This window comes from Pagrus major, chromosome 12 (genome assembly GCF_040436345.1).
Source record: "Pagrus major chromosome 12, Pma_NU_1.0".
Lineage (NCBI taxonomy): Eukaryota > Metazoa > Chordata > Actinopteri > Spariformes > Sparidae > Pagrus > Pagrus major.
The window spans coordinates 6,607,373-6,629,473 of NC_133226.1; the positions used below are offsets into that span (position 1 = coordinate 6,607,373).

Sequence of the window (22,101 nt, forward strand, 5' to 3'; positions counted from 1 at the left end):
TTTAAAAACATATGGGGTCATTAGAAGTACCTTGCTCAAGGCGATGTAATGCATCAGCAGTTTTGTAATGAATTAAATTAGTATAGCCAGTGGCCTTGATTGCCATATGCCCTGTATTTGCTGTCCTGCTGTATACGCGGTGTGGGTTGATCTCATTGCATGACTCCGTACCCAGTGCACTTAAAGGTGGGTTAACTAATCAGCCCTTGCGTTTAAATGACACATACATCCTGTATACCATATGTCCCTATATTGAGAAATTTTCATGACCAAAGAAGATGTGGTGATTTTTATATACAGAAATCTCTGAAACATAGAATGAAAACTGCATTTTTCCATCTTTGAATGTTTTGTAAATGCAACAAGAGACTACATTGGAATGTAAAAATAAAAACTGAACATCGTTGTATTAGTAAAGTGCCAGATTGTAAGATTTGATCAAATGTATTAAACAATGAGACGATTAAAAGGAATGAAAATCTGCAGGGGTGAGGCAAAAATGAGATGGCTGGTGAGGAACACACACACACACACACACACACACACACACACACACACACACACACACACACATGCACGCACACACACAAAAAAAACCTTTGCCTAAATATATGAATTAAATGTAGATGGAACCACAGATGTGTTTGCCAGGCGGTGCCAGAGGCTGTTTGTAATATAGAATACTGGGTCACACCTCCATTCAGAAGTGACATATGATAAATTGAAGTGATGGATGTCCTTCCAAGCTGCCCAGGGGCCATCATACAGGCCTTCTTTTTTCTTTTCTTTTCTTTTCTTTTCTTTTCTTTTCTTTTCTTTTCTTTTCTTTTCTCTTCTCTTCTCTTCTCTTCTCTTCTCTTCTCTTCTCTTAATTGCTTAATTACACTGCACACCACAACTTATTAGTATGATTTACCAGAAGGAGTCAGACAGACATGTTCAGGATCAGGACAGTTACCAGCCATTGTGTCTATAGTGTCCTGGTTCACACACAATATTTTATATTATTATTATATTATATTCTAACACATTTCCTGAAACTGTAGATCAATTTCTCATATATATATATATATATATATATATATATATATATATATGATATAAATATTACAAATTACACGTTTATTGTATTGAATGTTTTACCCCAACTCAGTAGAGGTCACCTGAGGCCTCTTTTATGCTCTGACAGGTGATTGAGGTGTTTTGGCGATTGAGTTTGAACAGGTGAGAAGTGAGTGAAACCAAATGTTAGAGTGGCATATTTTGAAGGCCAGTGTTTCCAGGTGAACAAAGTGTTCTGAATGATGTGATTTGTGCTTAGAGTTTTGATGAAATGTCAACAGCATTCATGATAGTTACACTACCACACACTGTCGTTTATGTTCTCAGTTTATGCTTTGTCCTTTTCAGCAGCTGTACCGCAGTAACGGTAAGCAAGGACTTCTTTGCAACAAGCTCTGTAAAAAATAAATCAAACAAACATTTTAAAAAAGCTGCAGTAGTGGTAATGTTTTGAAAAGGTTTTTTTAACTTTGTTTTTTCTTTCTGCAAAGACAGTTAGGCCTCTCAAACATGCTCACGAGTAATACAAAATCAGATTGTGTTTGCTCGCTCGGCTGCGATTAGCTTGTTCAACTTCTTAAATCGTAGAAAACCAGCTACTCCTTCACCACAGAGACCTTGCTGTGTTTCAGAATCTGAAAAGCATTTGCATAAGCTCAACTGAACTCAGTTCGTCTGCCTGAGCAGTCAGCTGAAGAATTAAGGTCGTGTCAACAGGAGAGAAAAGTCTTTCCTTCTCACCAGCTGACTCTGGCAGTGAAAGCTGATGCAACAGAGTGCATTTCCACTTCATTTTCTCCTCCACACCAGGCATCACAGGTTCCCCAGAGGGAGAAGAAGTAAGATGTCTGTTACTGCAGGAAAGAGAGCTGCATGTTACTTAATTCTGAGCACAGACACAAAATTAGAGAACTTTCAACCTGCATTTACTCTCTTTGTCTTTGTTGCCTATTTAAACAGACATGGAGCAACATTGAAATTGTTACGTTTCAGTCCTCCTGGTGAATCAAAGTCTAATATCCGCTGCTCTGTTAGCTCTGTTTTGGTGTTAATAGTGGACTAATTGTTTGCTAATTTTGTCTGCCTCTCGTCTGGTGGTGGATTGGTAGCATTCCACGTTTTAATCAGAGCTTTTTCACTGAAAACGGCTGGAAATTACGCTGATGAGAGTGATGGAACACAGCTGTAAGCTTTGCCAAGCTAGCCAAGGAATAGTTCTGGCATGTAACCTAACCTGTAAACAGGTTAAATAAACAAGAAACAAATTGTTAATTAGTGAGTTTTAATTAATTATTTTTTTAACATTGGACATACTTGATGCACAGGCATGAGATTGATATAGATCTTTCCATCTTTCTCTTGAAAAGAAAACAAATAAGCGTGTTCCCCAAAAATGTTGAATTTTTTTCTTTGTGCCTTATGGAATTGAACTCAATGAGCGGATGTTCATGTAATGTTCATACAAGAGAGTTTAACTAAGTGTGGAGCTCAAGAGGCAGTGACACAGTGAAAGACATGAAGATTGAGTGATGAGATGATGAAACAGTGATGAGATGTTGGACATGTAGAAAAAGAAATGATGCAGAGCAACACAGTAAAGCTTCTGCCTGCCATCTATCCTGGTGTGTGGGCTGCTGCTTCTCTGACAGCTGAGACAGAGGGTGTGCTACTGTGTGTGTGTGTGTGTTCATCTCACATACTGGGGTGCATAATATAGATCTCCAGCCTGCTGATTCAGCCGCCCTGAACCTCCCATCACAATTACAGCCAGCGTGTGGCAGCGCTCCGACACTGGCGTCTGCAAAATGTCACCGTGCTTCACACAGCCCATCAGTCCGCAGGCTTGTACCCGCTAACAGGCGGCTGTGTGGGAGTGATCTCAGACATAGAGGGTGCTGACTCCCACAACCCTGTGGGGGAAACGAGCCAGAGTATTGAAGCCCTGTAGAAGGCCACTTGGTCAAGAGGGACAAGCTGTAAAAATGAGAGCTATGAGAATGAAACACAGTAAACAGTAAAGTTGTCGTTGCCGTAAAGCCCAACTGTGAACTATGATATGCTCTGCACAGCTGAGGGGAACTGCAGAGTTAGGTGATAACTCTCTGTCACTTTGAGCTACCCATCTCACCAGACCTGTTGCCGACAAGATGGTACCTGACAACACGATTAGAAGTTTTATTTAATGTTATGTAATTAATGTTGTGAAACAGTCAGATTTTGTCTAGGTTTAGGCACAAAGATTCCTTTGTTTGGTTGGCGAAATGATCATGGTTTCAGTTGAAATAAGTACATTAATTGCCTATTATACCTAATTATGTAATTACGAGTAAGCAAAGGACAATTAAGGGATGAGGTTGGGATAGATGGTTGGCTTCCTATGCAGAGTTAACCTATTTTGACTGAAACAATGATTTATTTGACGCCAATGTCAGAGGAAAAGGAAATACAAAGCTACTGTGTGTTGAACCTTTCACATTGCGATCTGTAGTTACACTAACATGTAAAAACTATTGGTGGAGCTTCCGTGTCTACAAAGTGAAGCCAAAGCAGAAGTGTCTTAAGCCTGCTCTCTTTCTAATGACCAGCAGGGGGCGACTCCACTGGTTGTATAAAGAAATCTGATTGTATGTAAGTTTATGAAAAAATGACCCTACTTCTCACTTGATTCATTACCTCAGTAAACGGTTTCCGAATGAGTTAATTGTCTCAATTGCTAGTTTCAAGTCTTCTTCAACACATCATGATGTTTATTTAGTAAATTATGGTGCCATTTAGAGTAAAATAGAAAATAAAGGAGTGCATACTTTAGGGCACAGCTACCTTATGACTAAGGCAGCATGTCCTTGGTTTTTCAGCCAGATCCAGTGAGAATATCCTCCCCGGCTACACCCTCTCGTCCAAATATGGTCAATTCTGGCTCCAAAACGCCAAAATGGCGACGCCAAACTTGAGGGTTAAAAATGGTAGTCAACAAGCCATTGGGCAGCGTCACGGTGAGTTTACACTTGTCCGACCTTGCTGATGCCACCTTGTCTGAGGCTGAATTTGAGCAAATTCCTGCAGCTGGGTCCCAAAATGTTGTGGAAAAGTCTATCCAGAAGAATGGAAGCTGCAAATTGAAGCTACAAGCTGAAGCAGCATGTGAACCCCCCATGGTTTATATGATGTTCAACAATCACCTATAGATGTAATATTCAGGTGTCCACATACTTTGTTTGGGTGAATACATTTTGTAATGTGTACTCGCTCATAGTGAATCAGCACAAATTCAGTAACATGGGTCAATCTTGAGGAGGTCTACGTGTGTGGGTTTTCACACTGTTCTGTAAGTGAAAGTCATTTAACCAAACCCCCAGCCATGACGGCTCATACTGGAAGACTGAATTGTCACACCAATTTGTCAGTGGACAATTCGAAGTGAATGATTCTGAGCCGTAACTGGGGTTGAATTAAACAGTTGTTTTGCCGTGATAGCCGACTGAGCTCTTTGTTAGTGGGACATTTGTTGCTGGGTTTGTTTGGTAGGAAGACTTTTTTAATTGTTTTTTTCCAAATTGAAAAGTTGCCAGTATTTTTCTAATGAGGCTAGTTGGCAAAAGATTTTGTTGAGTGTGCCAAGTTTAAAAATTAAAAAAAACAAAACATTATTATTCACAGCTGTGGATGAGAAACACATTCATACACTGTCAGCTCAAGCCAAACAAAATTACTTTGTTTGGGACATTCATTGACCATTTCTTACTAAAATGACTCTTTCTACTGCAATTTAGGCATACAAATTATATCACAATAAAACATTACATAAGTTATTTAAAAAGGTGATTCCAGAAAATGAAACTACCTGGCAATCCAGGAGTTTATTTGTATTGGTTACCTTTTGCATTTTGGTTTTCCTTCATTAGTTCATGTTTTTATTTTAGTTCCCAAAGCAGAGGCTAGAAACGGAACATTGAGTCGGAAGAGCTAAACTATGCTTACACATTGCTGATGATATGTAGACAATTGAAGTCTACATATGGGTAGGTGTAATGTGTCTAACAGTGACAGCTTTTAAATTCTTAGAGAAGCAGAAACTATCTTTTTACTTTCTCCTGTTTTGTTTGTATGTCCAGACCAACGATGTAGCAGGAAACACCTGGAACTGGCTCTACTTCATCCCTCTCATCATCATCGGCTCCTTCTTCATGCTCAACCTGGTGCTGGGTGTCCTATCAGGGTAAGTCATCTCGTGATGTAGATACACAAACTCCAGTTTGGCTCTAAGCTGGGGTCACATTGCATTTAATGAATGGTGACTTAGTATTTATTGTTTTTCAAAAAAAGAAAATCCTTTAATTTGTTAAATGAGTTCAGTTTGTACATTAAGAAAGTTCAACAATTGGACTGAAAAAAAAATCAATAAAGGAAAATCTGCATAGAAATTGGATTTTAAAAACACTATCTGCATCCCAAACAATATGGAGTTGAACATTTGTTCTGTTTTTCACATTCTTAAATGGTTTATAATCAGAAGCTTATTTGAATTTTAATGCCACTTGTCTTTTCACTTCCTGTAACTGGAAATATTTTCTGAGGTTGTTTCAAGAGGACCTCTTACTGTAAAATGCACTGTAAACAAGTTCTGGGTAAATGGGAACATGAAAAGAAGAGCTTCTCCTTTTGAAAACGCTGGTATATTTGTGGAAATTTGCTAAAATGGAGAGCAACAAACAGTAGTAAAAGGATCGATAATACCCCTTTCACACGAAACAAAAAAACAACTAACACCTACTAACTTTTGTCTTCAGAGGGAAAGAGTACAATCAGCATTCATTCCTGCGTAGTCAAATGACTCTGCAGTAGTCATGGGTGTTCATCACCTCCAGCTCCGATCAGCAGTAATGGAAACATTACGACTGGGTGGAATGTGCTAATTTTCGTGAGATGCTATGACATGCTGCTTTCTACTGTTATCCTGTTTTCTGGCACGTTTCAGACATTGAGCGTGACATACCAGAAAAAGAAAACAGAAAGTAAAACTTGTGGGAGTGGGAATGGAGTCAACGGCCTGCATAATAAATCCTTGCATTTGCGTTCTAATTTTGGTGTAAAACTAGTACAATTTTTATGTAACTTAGAAGTTAAATTGCAAACATGATGTCTTGAGGAATCAAAACCATCTTTTTGAAAATAACTCTTTTTAAAAAAATAAATACTGCATCTGAGGGCACTTCTGTATTGAGGCGATGCTGATTGATTCAAACCAAGCCTTTGTACTGTACATGTGGTGTGCACTATCTACCAATACTAGATTGTCTTCAAGACAGTATCTAAGAAGGCTTGTTGCTTGTGAAAAAAATGCTCTGTTGAGGGTGATTTGAGTAAATGAACAGATCATTCACCTCCCCTCCACAGCACTTCTCCTTTTTACTTTCTGTCTCTTATCATCCGCCCATGTCATACTCGTGTGTCATGAGAAGGCTTCACACTGTGGCTTTAATCATCCTGGTCCTCACTGTTCCTGGATCGGATGTCTGTCCATCTCATTCATTGTGTCTGTGGTTGCAACGAGACTGTTCTCACCTGCAGTGACTCACAGCCCCTTGTCTCACCGAAGTCTGGATAAAAGCATACATGTGCGTGGTCATTAGTCTGGATGTCATAGGAAACACACTGCTGAAGGAGCTCCCCTGTCTATCTTGTCATTCTCCCTGTCAAAACTGTATTCCAACATAATGAGTGTTTTTCCTTTTTGTCCCATGCTTGCACCATTACTGTTATTAGTAAGGTGTTATATATTTTGTAAATGATTTTAATTGTACCATCTTATCTTTATCATATAATCATGCATAATCATATAATCTTAATCAAGATTATATGATTTTTTTTTTTGCTCATGACACACAAATCACATTTTGTCTGAACAATCAAAGAAATATATCATCTTATCACTGGTGGGTCACTTTCATTTGTGGTCCTTCAAGGGTAGCATGATATTACAATATTTAGTGTGAGACGATATAGGCAATTAGATTTTTGTCAACTACAGCGGTACAGAAGCTGGCCTTTAACATATCTGTATTAAGGCCTCTGAACCCTGTGCAATAATGGCAATCTTGCATTTTCATTTCACTGCACACTGAGATGGAAAATCTCTGTCTCAATGTGTCAGACTGTTCAAACATCAGTTTTGAAGTATGTCAGATTGTGTGATAATGAAACATTGAAAGTGGGAACAACATCAGCTCGCATCTGATGATTTCAAAATACAGCAAAACCAAAACAAGCTTTGTTCATTTGATCAGAAATACTGAAACTCACACTGTGATCTAGGACCAAAAATCTGGACTGAAGGCCGCTACATCTCTCTCACAACTGTGAACTTTCATCTGGGACAGCCCAAAATTGCACATACAGTGTTCAGGGGCTATGTTTTAAATCACTGAACAATACTGCAACATTGCTACTATCATTTACGCAATCTCTTCTTTTCTTTTTGTCACTGTGAGGTTGCCAGGCAACTAGTGGAGACTCTGGGAAGTCGCTGCTTCCAGCAAAGACTTAGTCAAGTACATTCCTAGTAAAATCAGAAACTGTCGCTTTTACAATATTTTATTCCACACTAAAAAGAGCCCAAAATAAAACATATCAATTAGTGAGATTAAGAGCTTCTGGTAGACATTTTTTCAACCTTACGGACATACGTACATGAGAGTGGTATCAATCTTCTCATCTAACTCTTAAAAGGAGCCTAACAGCGGATTTCTAAGAATTGTTAAACAATTCCTTAAGTACAATGTAATTATTCTGTTTATTGTATCTGTTTTAAAATTGATTGTTTCACAATACTATATATACTATACTGTATATTATATTGCTATGCCGATTAAAATTACACAAACTATGCTGTCATAAGTCCTACACCTCATACATCACTGATAGACATCATAGTCCACTGTTTCAGAAGTACCCTTTAACACAGCTCCAGCTTCATCCACAACCTCTTTAACTCTCTTTTGTCCTCAACAGCTGTCCTGCTGTCATGTAACTCCACAGTCAATTATAATAGTTAAATAGATGTGAGAACTTCCATTTCATCCAGGCAGGAGTGTCTCACAAATAATTGTAATTCACATAATCCTGTTGGTTGCTATGAATGTACATGTGCAGGTTCACTATTAGCAGATGTCTGACACAGAAGAGAAAAACAAGAACAAGAATTAAGCTCTAAATCCATGTTTCCAGTTAATATATTATGTTAATTTATTCTTTATTAAAATCTCTCTTTGTATATGTTTGAACAGAGAATTTGCCAAAGAGAGAGAGCGTGTGGAGAAGAGGCAGGAGTTCCTGAAGCTTCGCAGGCAGCAGCAGATTGAGAGAGAGCTCACCGGATATTTGGAGTGGATCTGCAAAGCAGGTTAGACTCATCTCCGAAACAGCGTGAGAGCTGGCATGTGTGTGTTTGTTGTGTTAGAAAAACAAATTGATAGAAAGTCCCTCTCTCCTTTCTCTCTCCTGCGCAGAGGAGGTGTTGCTGGAGGAGGAGGATGAAATTGCAGAGGAGAAGTCCCCGATGGATGGTGCGTGGTACAAGAGGAAACAAAACCTTCCAGGTGAAAACAGGGCTGAGTATGTGTTGTCTGATTTACAGTGGTCCATCACCACAGGAGGACAATGGTAAACCAGGCACAGAGATTATAATTCATCATTGCTATCTAATAATTGATTTTTTACAGCATCACTGGTCTGTGCATGAATCATTCCAGAATCATCTGTCATGAATGTGATCTCTTCAACCTACGGAGTGGAGTTTAGGTTTAACTGAACCTGACATTCCTTACTGACATGATAATCGTCCAGACTGATGCAGGTGTTCCTTAAAGGCCCAGTTTGTGTAGACAGACAGTATAAACTGTAGTTAGAAAAAAAATTCTAAATATAAAGGTTGTGTTTTTTGTGTTTCTCAACTCTTTATAATTCAAAATATTAGCCTGTTAGTTTGATACAATTAATGATTTCACACAAACCCGGAATTTTTAGTTTATTTAAACTGTTTTCAAATGAATCTGGAGCTGTTGTGTGAGCAGTAAATCCTCATGTTGAAACCTCGTTAGCTAGAGTGTAGATGTTTCCCTGCTCTGACACACCTGATTCAAATGATCAGCTCGTCATCAAGCTCTGCTCAAGCCTAATAACAAGCTATTCATTTGAATTAGGAGTGTTGGGGCAGGGAAAACTCTAAAATATGCAGGACAAGGAGCCCCGGGACCAGGATTAAAAAACACTGAGCTAGATCCTTACTAAGACAATTGCAGTTAAACTGCATACAGTACACAAACACTTTTTTTTTATATACAAATCATTCTTTTCCCATTGTTTTTGTACAGGTTAAACGAACCAGATATAACATGTTATGTGAGTTTATGAGGCGCCTGTAGGCAGATTTGTTTGTCAGTCTGTTTTATTGCAAAATAAAACATACAAAGGCTGACAGGATGGTGAGGCAGGTGACGGTCAAGACCAGAAAAGGCAGCTCAAACAGGCGAATGAATTCAACTATGAGTAGGCAAAAATTGAAAGTCCAGATATAGGCAAAGTCTAGGGAAACAAAGCAAGGATCCAAAATCGCTGAGAATTAACACTCGTAAAAGGCTAAAATGCTAGAGACACAAGGTAGGATGAACTGCCAACGAGGTAGTAGAGCAAACATGCTACATAACAAGGGACAGGTTAAAACTAATCAGGGCGGGGCAGACATTCAAGAAGGAGGGAAACAACTTGCCTTCTTTTTGCTTTTACAAAAAAAAAGATAGCAAACTTAAAAATATCAGAGTTGTAGTACTCTACCAATTTTTTTAAAAAAAAAAAATAGTTTTTCAATTTTCAATCAATATTTCTTCAAACTCACTTAACCTTACAGTATAACATATAAAGTATAGTATAAGTGAGGTGGCTTCTGAGCTTAACATTAACCCCTCAAAATGTGCTGCTGGTAGCTCTTCCAGCCAATCATACATAAGAGCAAACATACTATCAGCACTTATGATATTCGAGTGGTGATAATAATTTCCACTCTGTAGTCTTTTTGCTATATTTCAAAGGGATCAGTTCTCTCTCACACACACTCTGTCTCTCTTCTGTCTCTGTCTCTGTCTCTCTCTCAGCCATGATGTCAGTCCATTAGGCCTGGCGTGAAGGCAAGGGTTAATTAGTGGGATTTACAACTTTAGTCTGATTGGATTTGTTAAAGTAAATTCAATGTGCCGCACTCCCCGTCACACATACACCCACACACTCGAAAATGCATTTGCTATTAAATGGACATACATTGGAAACACACCGATGCTGACGACTCCAGTAAAGTGACAGCTGCCTCATTTCCTCAATTAGTTACGTATCAAGGGATTAAGACGTCTGAGTCCACAGCCATAGAAAAAACACTCTGATGTTGTTAGAGCAGAAAATATGGAGTTGTCCTTCATCACATGAATGACAGGTATGAGTAGAGGAGTAAAGTGCCAATCATAGCTGACTAACTCAGTAGAGGTTTGGAAACAATTATTCCATGCTTACCTTGTCTATGGAGATAAGAAATTACCCTTTAGGCTGGATATTTCATTTAAACATAAAAGATGAGTTAACTTAAGGTAGATGTTTTTTCAACATACTTGTAATGTGTTTTAGAAAAAACCTATATAAAAACACTTCTACACTTCTGTAGCTTCTGTAGCTTCACTCCAAGGATTGAAGTCGATTTTTCTCACACACCCTCACATCTGGAAATTTCCTTTCAGTTGGAAACAAGTTGAGATTTTCATGCTGCAGTTACTTAAAAAAGAGCGTTATTAGCATTCAATTACAGACAAAAGTGATTTAAGAAGAGATTGTTTAGGTGTCAGAACCTCATTCGTTTCGCTGCCTGCTCTGCCCCCCGGCAGCCTTTTCGAGCTGGCATATAGGGTTGTAGATCTTGGGAATGAGCCTATCGCCCCAGTGACACTGAGCTGGTCATGTGATGATCGCATTCATATGGTGCTGGCAGTTTTTCATTCCAAGGCTGGCTTCAAGTAGGAAGGCAGAAAATCTCCAAATGAAAAACATGATTGATGCCTGCTATTCATAGTTTCCAATTAGCTCACCCCTCGACTCGCATGCACACACGCAAGCTCAGTTATGTACGAGAGTTGTTCGATTGAAATACAGTACAATTTGAAATGTCTTTCTTGGTATAATTGACTTATTTTCTTTCACACATTTTGTAATACAGAACAGCAACATTCCTTTATTGCTATATTATATTTTAGACTCAAATATGATTATTTTCCCTTCCTGTCTGTGCTTCTCTTCACAGTCCTGAAACGAGGCAAAGCCAAGAAAGGTAAAAACGACCTGATCAGTGCAGAGGAGGGGGAGGATCCTTTCGCAGACATCTCCTCTGTTGGTGAGTCTTCCATCGTTTTATCCATGGTGACCAGCAGATCACCTCCGACCTTCACATGCCGTCTGTTCACAGAGTCGACCTTTACAATAAAAGCCACCATAAAAGCCTGTCTTCTACAATGAAGATAACCCTGTCGTGGTCTCTCTCTGGTCTCCATTTATCAGATTAGTATGTCATGTCACCTCAACACAATAAAACATTTTGTGAGATACTTCAAACAAACTTGAAAATGTACATCACAGACGCAGATTCAGCACTGTGTGGAACTCGACACCTTAAGCTCTTTCTCCTGGCAGTAGAGGCATATCACCTTCAGGGAGAAGAAGTATAATTAACTTTTCTAATTAGACTGTTAAATTTAAAAAGCAAGGAAATCACCTGCAGCACATTAAAATTAGACTTTTTAATATTAATGGACTTCATGGTCCCACACAAAGACAACATGTAATTGCTTGTCTGTGGGTTGGAAATGTGCATAAGCATGGTAATTGAAACCACTTTGTTGCCTTCACTATTTTTATTCTATCTCATCTCATAACTGTTTTCCATAAAATTAAGTGCTAAGGGAATAGATGCACTGCACAGTCAAATTTTAGTCTCTCATCTCACTTGTTTCACACATGATGCCTGCAGTTCTGCTGCACAGCACAAGTGTATTAGGTGAATAGTTTTTAATGAGCAGCTGCAAGGAGAATCCAAGGACTGTTGAGGTGATTTTATGCTGTTAACTCTGTCCCTTGGGTGGGTATTGTTACTTTTCTCAGACTTTTAGTGCTTGTTAGCAAATGTGAAGCTGAATGGATCCCTATATACCAAACCAAACTGTTACATTTCTCTCGTACAAACCTTGAGGTTCTTGAGCTCTAATTTCCAGTTACTAGGGAAGTGGCACAACTGTAGCCCAAACTCAAACTGTTTTGGCAACCAGAGGCACAAGTACAATCCTGGCAAAGCTTGGGAAAGCTGTCAGAGAGAGAGTCTAGAGCAGCATGGATACATCATTGTTAGAAGGTAGAGCTAGGCGATATGGCCTTATAGTTATAACAACCAACCAACCAACAGTCTAGAACCCAAAGACTCATTTACTGTCATTAATGTCAAAGAAAAGCAGTAAATCCTTATATTTAGGAAGCCTCTACTCGCAAATGTTTCACATTTTTATTGAAAATTACTTAAATGATTGTCAAAATAGTTGGCAACTAATTTTCTTTCGATCAGCTAATTGATTATTTTACTAATTATGACAGCTCTAATAAGTGTAAACACTTCTTGACCAACTAACATCCCAAAAAATGGCATTTTTGCACCTGTTGTTGCAATCAAAGCAAGTAATGTCACTCCAAAACAAGTACCACCACCTGTTCACCAAGACATATGGATAACCATCATAATGTATATTATAATTATGATCTTGATGAGTCAGGTGATGATGGAGATGCTGCTAATCACAGTAACAGGAAGAATATAAGACAAACACCAACAGTGATTCACTGTGAAATACTGTGAAACAATGACAAACATTTAACCGCTGCACACTCACTCATTTCCTCTCTCACCTCTCTTCATCACCACTTTCAGCTCCTCCGGGCTCTCCGTTCGGTCGGGCCAGTGTGAAAAGCAGCGGTAAGATGGACAGCTCCTCCTACTTCCGGCGAAAGGAGAAGAGAATCCGCTTCTTCATCCGCCGAATGGTGAAAGCTCAGAGCTTCTACTGGATCGTTCTGTGTCTGGTGGGCCTCAATACTCTGTGTGTGGCCATCGTCCACTATGACCAACCCCCGTGGCTTACAACGGCTCTCTGTAAGTCACACATATGAATACACACTCACTCTCCCACACGCTTATTGATGTTGATGGTCTATAAAATGAGTTTCTCTTGGTTTTGTTACCCTGCTCATTTTGAAAACAGACACAGCAGAGTTTGTGTTCCTGGGTTTGTTTCTGACTGAGATGACCTTGAAGATGTACGGCCTCGGAGTGAGGAATTATTTCCACTCCTCCTTCAACTGCTTTGACTTTGGGGTAAGTTATTGTCAGCTGTGACTCACAGGTTAACTCTAACCAGCAGTGCTAGTTTTGTTTGGATGGTCAACCAGTCTTGTTTGTTATTTAGGTGATAACTTCTCTTCCTCCTCTCTAGGTGATTGTGGGAAGTATTTGTGAGGTGATCTGGGACATGATTAAACCAGGAGCATCATTTGGTATCAGTGTGCTGAGAGCCCTGCGACTCCTCAGGATATTCAAAGTCACCAAGTGAGTTCAGTCCTAAACGCACACATGAAACTATGGACAATTAGTACTGTAGACTTCCATCACAGAAAAAGCTCTGGTTTATTTGTTGCACCACCACAGCTGTCAACTTTTAAGATGTTCATCCTAGCAGCTAACATACTGACTGCATGGAAACATTACACTTCTGTAGCGCCAAACCTTGTGACTTTTAGGCTGAATCCAAATGTCCACCCTATTACAATGAATTGTGGGTAATTTAATCAGTATAGTTCAATGAAGTCTGCACCCAAAGCAGACTCTCTGGAAGTATGCAAGAGCAGTGAAGTCTGGACATTTCCTTGGAAGTTTGCAAGTGTTGAGGGCTGTCCGAACCTTCAGTTAATTCAGTCCACAAGGTCCTTCAGATGGACTTTCTGCATACCTCCAGACAGGAGGGGGCTTGGGGTGCAGACCTCACCGGACTTCACTGAGTTTAATTACCTTCAATTTATTAAAAAATTGTAAAACAGTTATCATGTAGGCCAGAGATACTATTCAACCACTATATGATACAGAAATACATAGAATATAGGCTTTAGAGGTAATTAAAATGCATGTTTGCTTGCAGTCACACAGACCTGACATGATTAAATCATTTGGGTTATTTTCTAGACTTTAGAAAGCTCCTGTAGAGCTACAGTAGACATAAGTACATCTCAGCCTGTTTTTACAAAGTCGGTGGAGTGTAGCTTCCATGTTTTGACAGATCTGAGGCTTAGAATGTCCCATCAGCATGGTTCTTACTGTATATTCCACCAGTAATTAATTTACTCATATGTTGCTGATTTCTGTGTCTAAAATATTCAGACAGGTATCCAAATGAACAAAATGAAACTGTCCTGTCTAAATGGACTAACAAACACATTTCATCCAAAACTCAGTGCATAAAAATCTGAGTGAATTCCATTAAAATTTGGAGATGCGAGGAGCTGCACTTTCTCTCTGGGCTTTCTTAATTCTTTTCTCCCTAAACTGACAATCCTTTTAGAGTTTGATGGCGGTGCTTTTATTTCATTAGATTAGCTGTAATCCTGTGATTCACTGAAACTGGCAGTTGTAGACCCTGACGCATTGATTTGTTTTATGCCACCTACAGCTCATATTGCCATTTGTTCAACTCGTTCCTCCTCTGTTTTGGGTGTTTCTGTCTTTGTCTATTTTCAAGCATTGTTTGTCTGAATCTGTTTGTTCTTTCACTGCCTGTTGTCAGAGATGTTGAGTAACATTTAATGAAAAACAAAAGTTATTTCTCTGCCTCTTTTTGTGTTTGCCGCCTTTTCTCAGATATTGGAACTCGTTGAGGAACCTTGTGGTCTCCCTTCTCAATTCCATGAAGTCCATCATCAGCTTGCTCTTCCTCCTCTTCCTCTTCATCGTGGTCTTCGCTCTGCTGGGCATGCAGCTCTTTGGAGGACAGTGAGTAATCTCTCTATCCTATCCTGTGCCTCAACTGCTCTTTTCTCCCTTTTTCAACACACACACATGCACACACATCCTTTCCTCCTCCTCTCCTTTATCTATCTCTCCATCTGACCCTCCTCCTTGTGTGTGATCCCCGGCGTGGCAGTGCTGACAGACGTGTTGACGCAGCAGGTAGCTGGCAGAGCAGCAGCACTGACTGTGGCCCTTTGATATCACTCTCAGCAGGAGCTCCATGTCTTCTAATGACAGGAACACCTCATGATTCTGTGCTGGCTGCAGTTAATCAAAGGCCTGGCATCCAGCCCCGTCTGGCTATACTCACACACGTTATACTTTCTAGCTCCTCACATGTCACCTCAAGTCACACAGACACTGCTTTGGCCAGGCAGGTTGACTGTCTGGTGTTTTTTTAACATTGTGCATTATATCACATACTTCAACAGTCTTTGAATAGACTGATGTGTAGTTTTTTAAATTTACAACCAATGGTGTATCTAAGCCCGACGAAACCTGAAGTGACTTTTTCAGTTTTGCTTTAGGTTTATAAGAAATTAAATATCCCCTCCAGGCATGATTTAAGATGTATATAAATTGCTCAACTTTGGTTTATAATTTGTGTCTCATATGGGTTTTTTTCTTGCAAATAAAATTTGGTGGCTTACCTGGCAGAGCATGCGCCCCATGTATGAAGGCTGAGTCCTCACCAGCATCGGGGTTTGATTCCAACCTGTTGCCCTTTGCTGTCATGTCATCCCCTCTCTGTCATCTCCATTTCCTGTCAAACTCTAAACTTTCCTATCTGAATAAAGAGTCAAAAAATAATCTTTAAAAAACGTAAGTCATCTTATTACAATTACATCTCCTTCTCCCTCTTTTAATATTCCAGGATATATGAATATGCAATGAATTATACACATTGACACAAGAAGTCTGCTACTTGACTGTACATTCTCGTTGTGTGTATGCACAGTAGGGGATTTGAGGCGGGTTGCCGCCCCCCTTGTTGGCAAAATGTGTCCCCCTTGTTAAGCTTCCACCAACCAATCAAAGTAAATCAATTTAATTTAAATAGTCCAAAATCACATTCACATTGCCTCAGTGGGCTTTACAATCTGTACAATGAGCAACATCCTCTATCCTTAGTCCCTCGATCGAGTAAGAAAAAGCCCATAATAAAAAAAAGACCTTATGAAGAACCACAGAGGATGCTATAGCCTCGATGTGGTATGTACAGAACAGTAAAACAAAATCACAGAGTATACAGATTTTATTCACAGAATATTTGATACATGTAGATTATATAAAAGACCTGTAAAGAATGTGGATCCAGGAGGTCAACTGAGCGGGCCAAGGCATCGCCAAGTAGTGCCACATGACCTCCGCTCCACCATGGTGGAAGAGCACAGGCCACACAAGATAAGTTGCAAATATCAGAATGTATAAAGATTTAGATTTTCCAGAAGTACAGATAGTATTCCTATAGCATTCCAATAATATTACACAGTGTCCCAACGTTTTTGGATTCAAGGTTGTGTGTATTATTGTTATGGACCAGAAAACCAAGGCAAATTCCTTTATGTGACTTACAATATGACAACCTACAGGCAGTAAACCTGATTCAAAGTTTGATTCTGAGCTGAAATAGTGCTTATGATATCTTGTTTTCTCCAAATAAGTTTTGCCAGCCTGTTAGTTTGTTTACAACCTGTCTGATTGTCTCACAGCTAGTATCCCGACAGACTGCAGAGATTTGACCTCAGATGGTTTCAGTGTACAGACACCGGTGTGTGTTGTTACATGCTGTCACTGCTCTGTCAGGTAGTCTACACTCTCAACTGAAATGCCTCTTTGACATGAAGTTTCGCTTCCTCGGACTGACAGCCTTCACAAACACCACCACACCACAACAGGATGTCTTTGAAGCAGCAGGCTGTTGCCATGGCACCGAGCCTTACAACAGTCTGTGCCATCATTAGCATCGCATTAGTGTCTGGTGATGGACAAGTGTGAGATGAGTCTGACGTCCACATGGTGCTTCCAGCCAGCACAGCACACTGTTCTCTGCAAATAATGTCCATACTACCATTCATGCTTGTTTTAGGCCTTTTTCACCCCTGTATCTAAAAATGAATCCTAGGTGTCAAATAATTTCAGATTTTCCATTTTCTTGAGTCAAGAATCATGTGTATGTTAAGAACTTATGCTTGCAGATGATGCCATGTATAGTGTTTTCTTTGGTATTGTATCAAAACCAAAGAAAACACAACCATCCCTCAGGCAGATGATTTCAATTGTTTAATGAAAAATAGGCTTTCAACCATAAATAGATTTAATGGTTCGTTAAGAAGAAGAGATGCTTTATTTTTGGCTCTGAGATTATGTTCCTGCTCTCAAAACACCGAAAGTAATCTCCTGGTAAAATTGTGTGAATTGAAAGATAAACAGCTTGAGGCAGAGGACCGTCTTCCTGCTGAGACTCACAGGACATCACTGGGGGGGGGAAATATGTGATAAGCTCAAAGGAAACGTGCAGGATTTACTGTAATAGAATAACGTTTTTTTGTTTTTTTTTCCTACTTGCTGCTTTGTAGCTTTCGGTTTTAAAGGTGAAGACCGCGTTTGTTGACTAACTCTGATTTTGGAAGCAGGTGTCATTTCATATTTCCAGCTGAGGCCTTCCTCATTGTGCAGGCTCAGTAATTGTTCAACCTCTGGAGTGCTGGACTGTGACACCCTCCTTAAATTGCATTTTTTTTTTTGCTCTGGATGCCAACTAGTCAACATTCCTAACTAATCAAATACGACAGCTTGTTGAGTGGCAATAAGTTTCAAACTATGACACTGTAGGTACCCCTCTAGTGTCAGTTTTGCACTTGTAGGGCCCTGTGGACACATTAGCAGTAATAAATATGCATTGTCTGGTCAGACTTTCAAAATAAAGCTTGCTGACAGTCATTTCACATATAACTTTGAGACTGTTATTTATGTTGTGAAACTGTTGCAGGTTGGTTAGGTTTAGGCACCTGAACTACTTGATGAGGTTTGGGAAAACATCATGTTTTGGGTTAAATCAATTAAACACACAACTAATGTGTGATGCAGTGGTTTTCTACCTGGAAGTTTCGGTCTATACTCAGTATACTCAGTCTTTAAGTAATGTTCATGGTTCTTGCAATTGCTTCAAATTGTCACATTTATTCCATCATAATTGTAAAATCACTTTTACATTAAAAAGTCAAGTTAGGGAGTGAGGGGCCTTTGCTTCCTCAGAATTAGGCAGCACTTCTCCCTCTCTCAAGCAGGTTTTATATCACTCTGACAGTTGTGAAATTATTAATTAAATTATTATTAAAATTAGCAAATTCAAACCACAGCTAATTAAACCAACCATTTTGTTTATGGAGCTTGTAGACAGCACTACATGGCATGATAGGAAGGACCATGTCACATTCAACAGAAATGCCTGAAATCCTAAATTAATTTTCACACTATATGCAACTTGAAACATAACTTGATCTTCTCATACTTTACATTTTAAAATATTACCACAATTTATTGCAAAATAATCAAAAATTAGTACAATATTTGGAATAGGTGCTGCAGTTTCTCCTATTTTCAGTTGTAATAATGAGGTCCAAGAGAGATTGAGGAATTGCAGCTCTGGTATTCTCAGTGGGCTGCCCTTTTTGTATTCGGCCCCTTCCTCATATAGTAAAAAGCCTTCTTCATTACCGGCCTCCTCATAAGACTGCAGGATTCCTTGTGTGTTCTGATTCATGTCACAGTCCCAGGGCTCTGCTCATTTTATTTATTCAATATCATGCAGCCGTTATCTCCAATCCACTTGTACATGCCTGCCTGTTCTCACAGATGTGTGTTGCATTCACTTGCACAATGCAAACCTGCTGCCATTGTCTGAAGGAATAGATATAGGGATTGTTGGGGCATGAGCTTGTGGTGAGTTGGGCCTCACGTGACTCTTGTTTTCAGGATTGATTTAATGAAGTCCCTGTGGATGTCGCTTGGAAGCCAAACAGCACGCGCCCAATCCCTATTATCAGAGTAAACAGAGGTCTGTGCACACGAAACTCCAGCGCCGCTCCCTGCACTGGGTCCATTAATCCTCAAGGAAGGAGGATAGGATGGAGGGAGAAGTGTGGGAGAGAGGAGGAGGTGGTGGAGAGCAGGCAGGAAAGAAGGAAAATAATGGTAAAGGAAGAAGCAACATGGAGAAAGGGATGAAGGGATGAGTAATGGGTGGAGAGAGGGTTGGGCCATGGAGGATGCGGTAATGACCCAGAGAAGAAGGTAGAAGGGGAGACGCATGGGGAGATAGAGTATGATGACATAGCATGGGAGAATGGACTTATTGAATTAGTTTCCCCTCCCCCTCTCCTCTCTCTCCTCTCTCTCTTCCCTCACCCCCTCCCTCCCCATCTTCCTTATGCATGTACAGTACATATCAGAATCAGACGGATGCATGCTGGTTGATATTATTGAGTGATATGGGTTTTTCAGTGATTTATCAAATGGCCAGAAGTAAATGGACACCAACTTCACTGCCACATGTGATAGTTGAACGTGTCATTCCAAAGCTCCAGGCATTAATCAGCAGTTATAACAGGCTCCACTCCTCTGTGAAGGCTTACTACAGGATTTTGGTACCTGGCTGCAGGGATTTGCTCCCATTCAGCCACAAGAACCTTAGTAAGATTGGCCTGATGGCTGATCAGACCTGGCTTCCATTCGATGTTCCAGTTCATCCCCAACGTGTTGGATTGGGTTGAGGCTTGGAGTGCTGAGGTTAAGTGTTTGTGTGCTGGAGCGGCCACACAAAAAAGGCAGAGCACTTGGTAAAAAGATGCTGGGCGCCTCAGCGATCACTCCTCCTTGGGACCAATTGAAAAAAGATGCTGGCGCTCAGAAAAAAATTATATGTGGACACGGACGTTTGCAGCCTAGTCACTTTTGGCGGATGTGGCTGAGGAGGTAGAGCTAGTCATCCACTGATGGAGGAGTCATTAGTTCAATCCTCGTCTTAGACTGCATTTTGAAGTGACCTTGGGCAAGATACTGAACTCCAAAATGCCAAGTTGTTATTCCATTGGTGACTGAGCATAAAGATATTGTTGGGCTATGTTTTGTAAAGGGCTCTAAAAGAGAAAAGCACTATTTACGTTGTTGTTGATAGATGGGTCATACAAACTCAGGACTTTCAGTATTTGTCTATCTATCTGGGGATGAGAGAATCATTGTTCTTATATTGTGCAATGTCAACTTTATTGTGATTATTTTTTATGTTATGGTGTCAAGCCCAAAACATACTGGCACCATAGGGTGTGTGTCAAGATGGTTGTCTATACTGTACTGTGTTCATACACACAGCTTTAGTTGTAAGGTGCAAGAGTATTGACACCCCAGAAAATTAAAACAGTATTTTAGACTTTTTTCTCTGCCTGGCATATCCAGGCTACCTTGATATCTTCACTTGTCAGCTGATAGCATGTCTTTTTCTTTGGTGTTGTGGCTGTCACTTCAGACAAGGACAAACTCAAATACCCAGATCCAGAACCAACACTCTCAGTATTGTAAAGCTATTTTCTGTAAATGATCTTTCCTGGTGAGTCAGCTTTTTAGGTGAGGGATCGAGTTGAAAGAAGAGAAAATTTGTGAATCTGGGCATCACTCCAGATTAACTTTATTCGCTTGATATTAGATGGTTAATATTCCCTGTGGATTTGTTGGTGTGCTGTGTTGTGATGCCTCCTTTTAGTGCATATGACTCCTGTCACACGATTCAGCCCTGAGCTGCAGAGGCAGTGTGTTTTGGACTTGAAAGTTGGAGCCGTGGCTCCCTGGTGACTAGTGTTTCCTGCTGCTGCATGTTTCTCTCTCTCTCTCTCTCCTTCTGTCTCATCCATTATCAATACAAAACAACCCCCTTCATCTATGAATACATAAGCTAGTCTCTATCTGAAGCTGTGAAGGAATCTGAAAGATGTACTCACTTTACTTGTGCATTTGTGTGAGTTTTAGACAGGCTTGGTTTTAGGGTAAAGGTTACTATTTGGTTTAGATTGAGGTTATGACAAAGATTGGAGTTAGATAGCTTTGACGATTACATAATAACTCAGGTTTGTTACAAGTTTGGTCTTATTTTTAATGGTTTTGCCATCATCAGTTTTGATAACATTGCATTCACAGGGTTTATTGCTGAGAATTGGAAACACGATGACTAAGGCAACACCAGTAGTCAGGTAATTTGCCAGGTTTTAAACAACACAACAATTTATCAGATTTTATAAACCACTTTATTTGGAGGCAAAACTGAAAGTGAGCTCACCTGAAATAAAATTATTTGTGTAAAAATGTTCTCAGATTAAAGTAAAGAGTAGGTCAGGTCAAAAAAAAAGATTACCAACAATAAATAACCAGAGTTACGGACACTCCGACTGGTGCAACTAATCGTATTAGGCTACATAATTGACAGAACTGCCACTTCTCATAGAACTACTGGCAGATTACAGCATCACCAGACAACACAGAGATGTATAAACGTGGTGCCTGCATAGTTTCAGCTCCATGGACGAGTTGGGAAAACTGGATACGACACCACCACGACTTGCTGCCAATTTGTCCCACTGGTCGCTCATTGGTAATGCAACAAATAAATCCTATGTGGCTTCCTATAGACCACCATTATTAAAGAGATTTCTACAAAACTGTTGACAGGACACCTCCAGCTGCAAACAAGCTCAGTTACTGCTCATTGTGTTATTGATTTTTAATCCATGAAGGTTTTTATATTTGTAAACTTTATATTTGTGTGTGTGTTTGATTTGGGTCACCTCTTCTCTGCTGCTGCTGATTTAACACCTCCTTTAGTTCCCTTTCCACAGTTTATCATGACTTTATTGTGAGTG

At 39.8% G+C, this 22,101-nt stretch overlaps 1 protein-coding gene across 1 annotated transcript in view; it reads left to right on the forward strand.

Moving 5' to 3' along the window:
* cacna1bb (calcium channel, voltage-dependent, N type, alpha 1B subunit, b) overlaps positions 1–22,101 on the forward strand; it is a 172,639-nt gene that overhangs the window by 79,075 nt on the left and 71,463 nt on the right. Inside the window, exons 7-14 of the mRNA XM_073477661.1 lie at positions 5,175–5,278; positions 8,346–8,461; positions 8,568–8,657; positions 11,396–11,485; positions 13,064–13,285; positions 13,395–13,507; positions 13,626–13,738; positions 15,041–15,172. Of these exons, the coding sequence (XP_073333762.1) occupies positions 5,175–5,278; positions 8,346–8,461; positions 8,568–8,657; positions 11,396–11,485; positions 13,064–13,285; positions 13,395–13,507; positions 13,626–13,738; positions 15,041–15,172 (980 nt within the window). The remainder of the gene's footprint in view (positions 1–5,174; positions 5,279–8,345; positions 8,462–8,567; positions 8,658–11,395; positions 11,486–13,063; positions 13,286–13,394; positions 13,508–13,625; positions 13,739–15,040; positions 15,173–22,101) is intronic.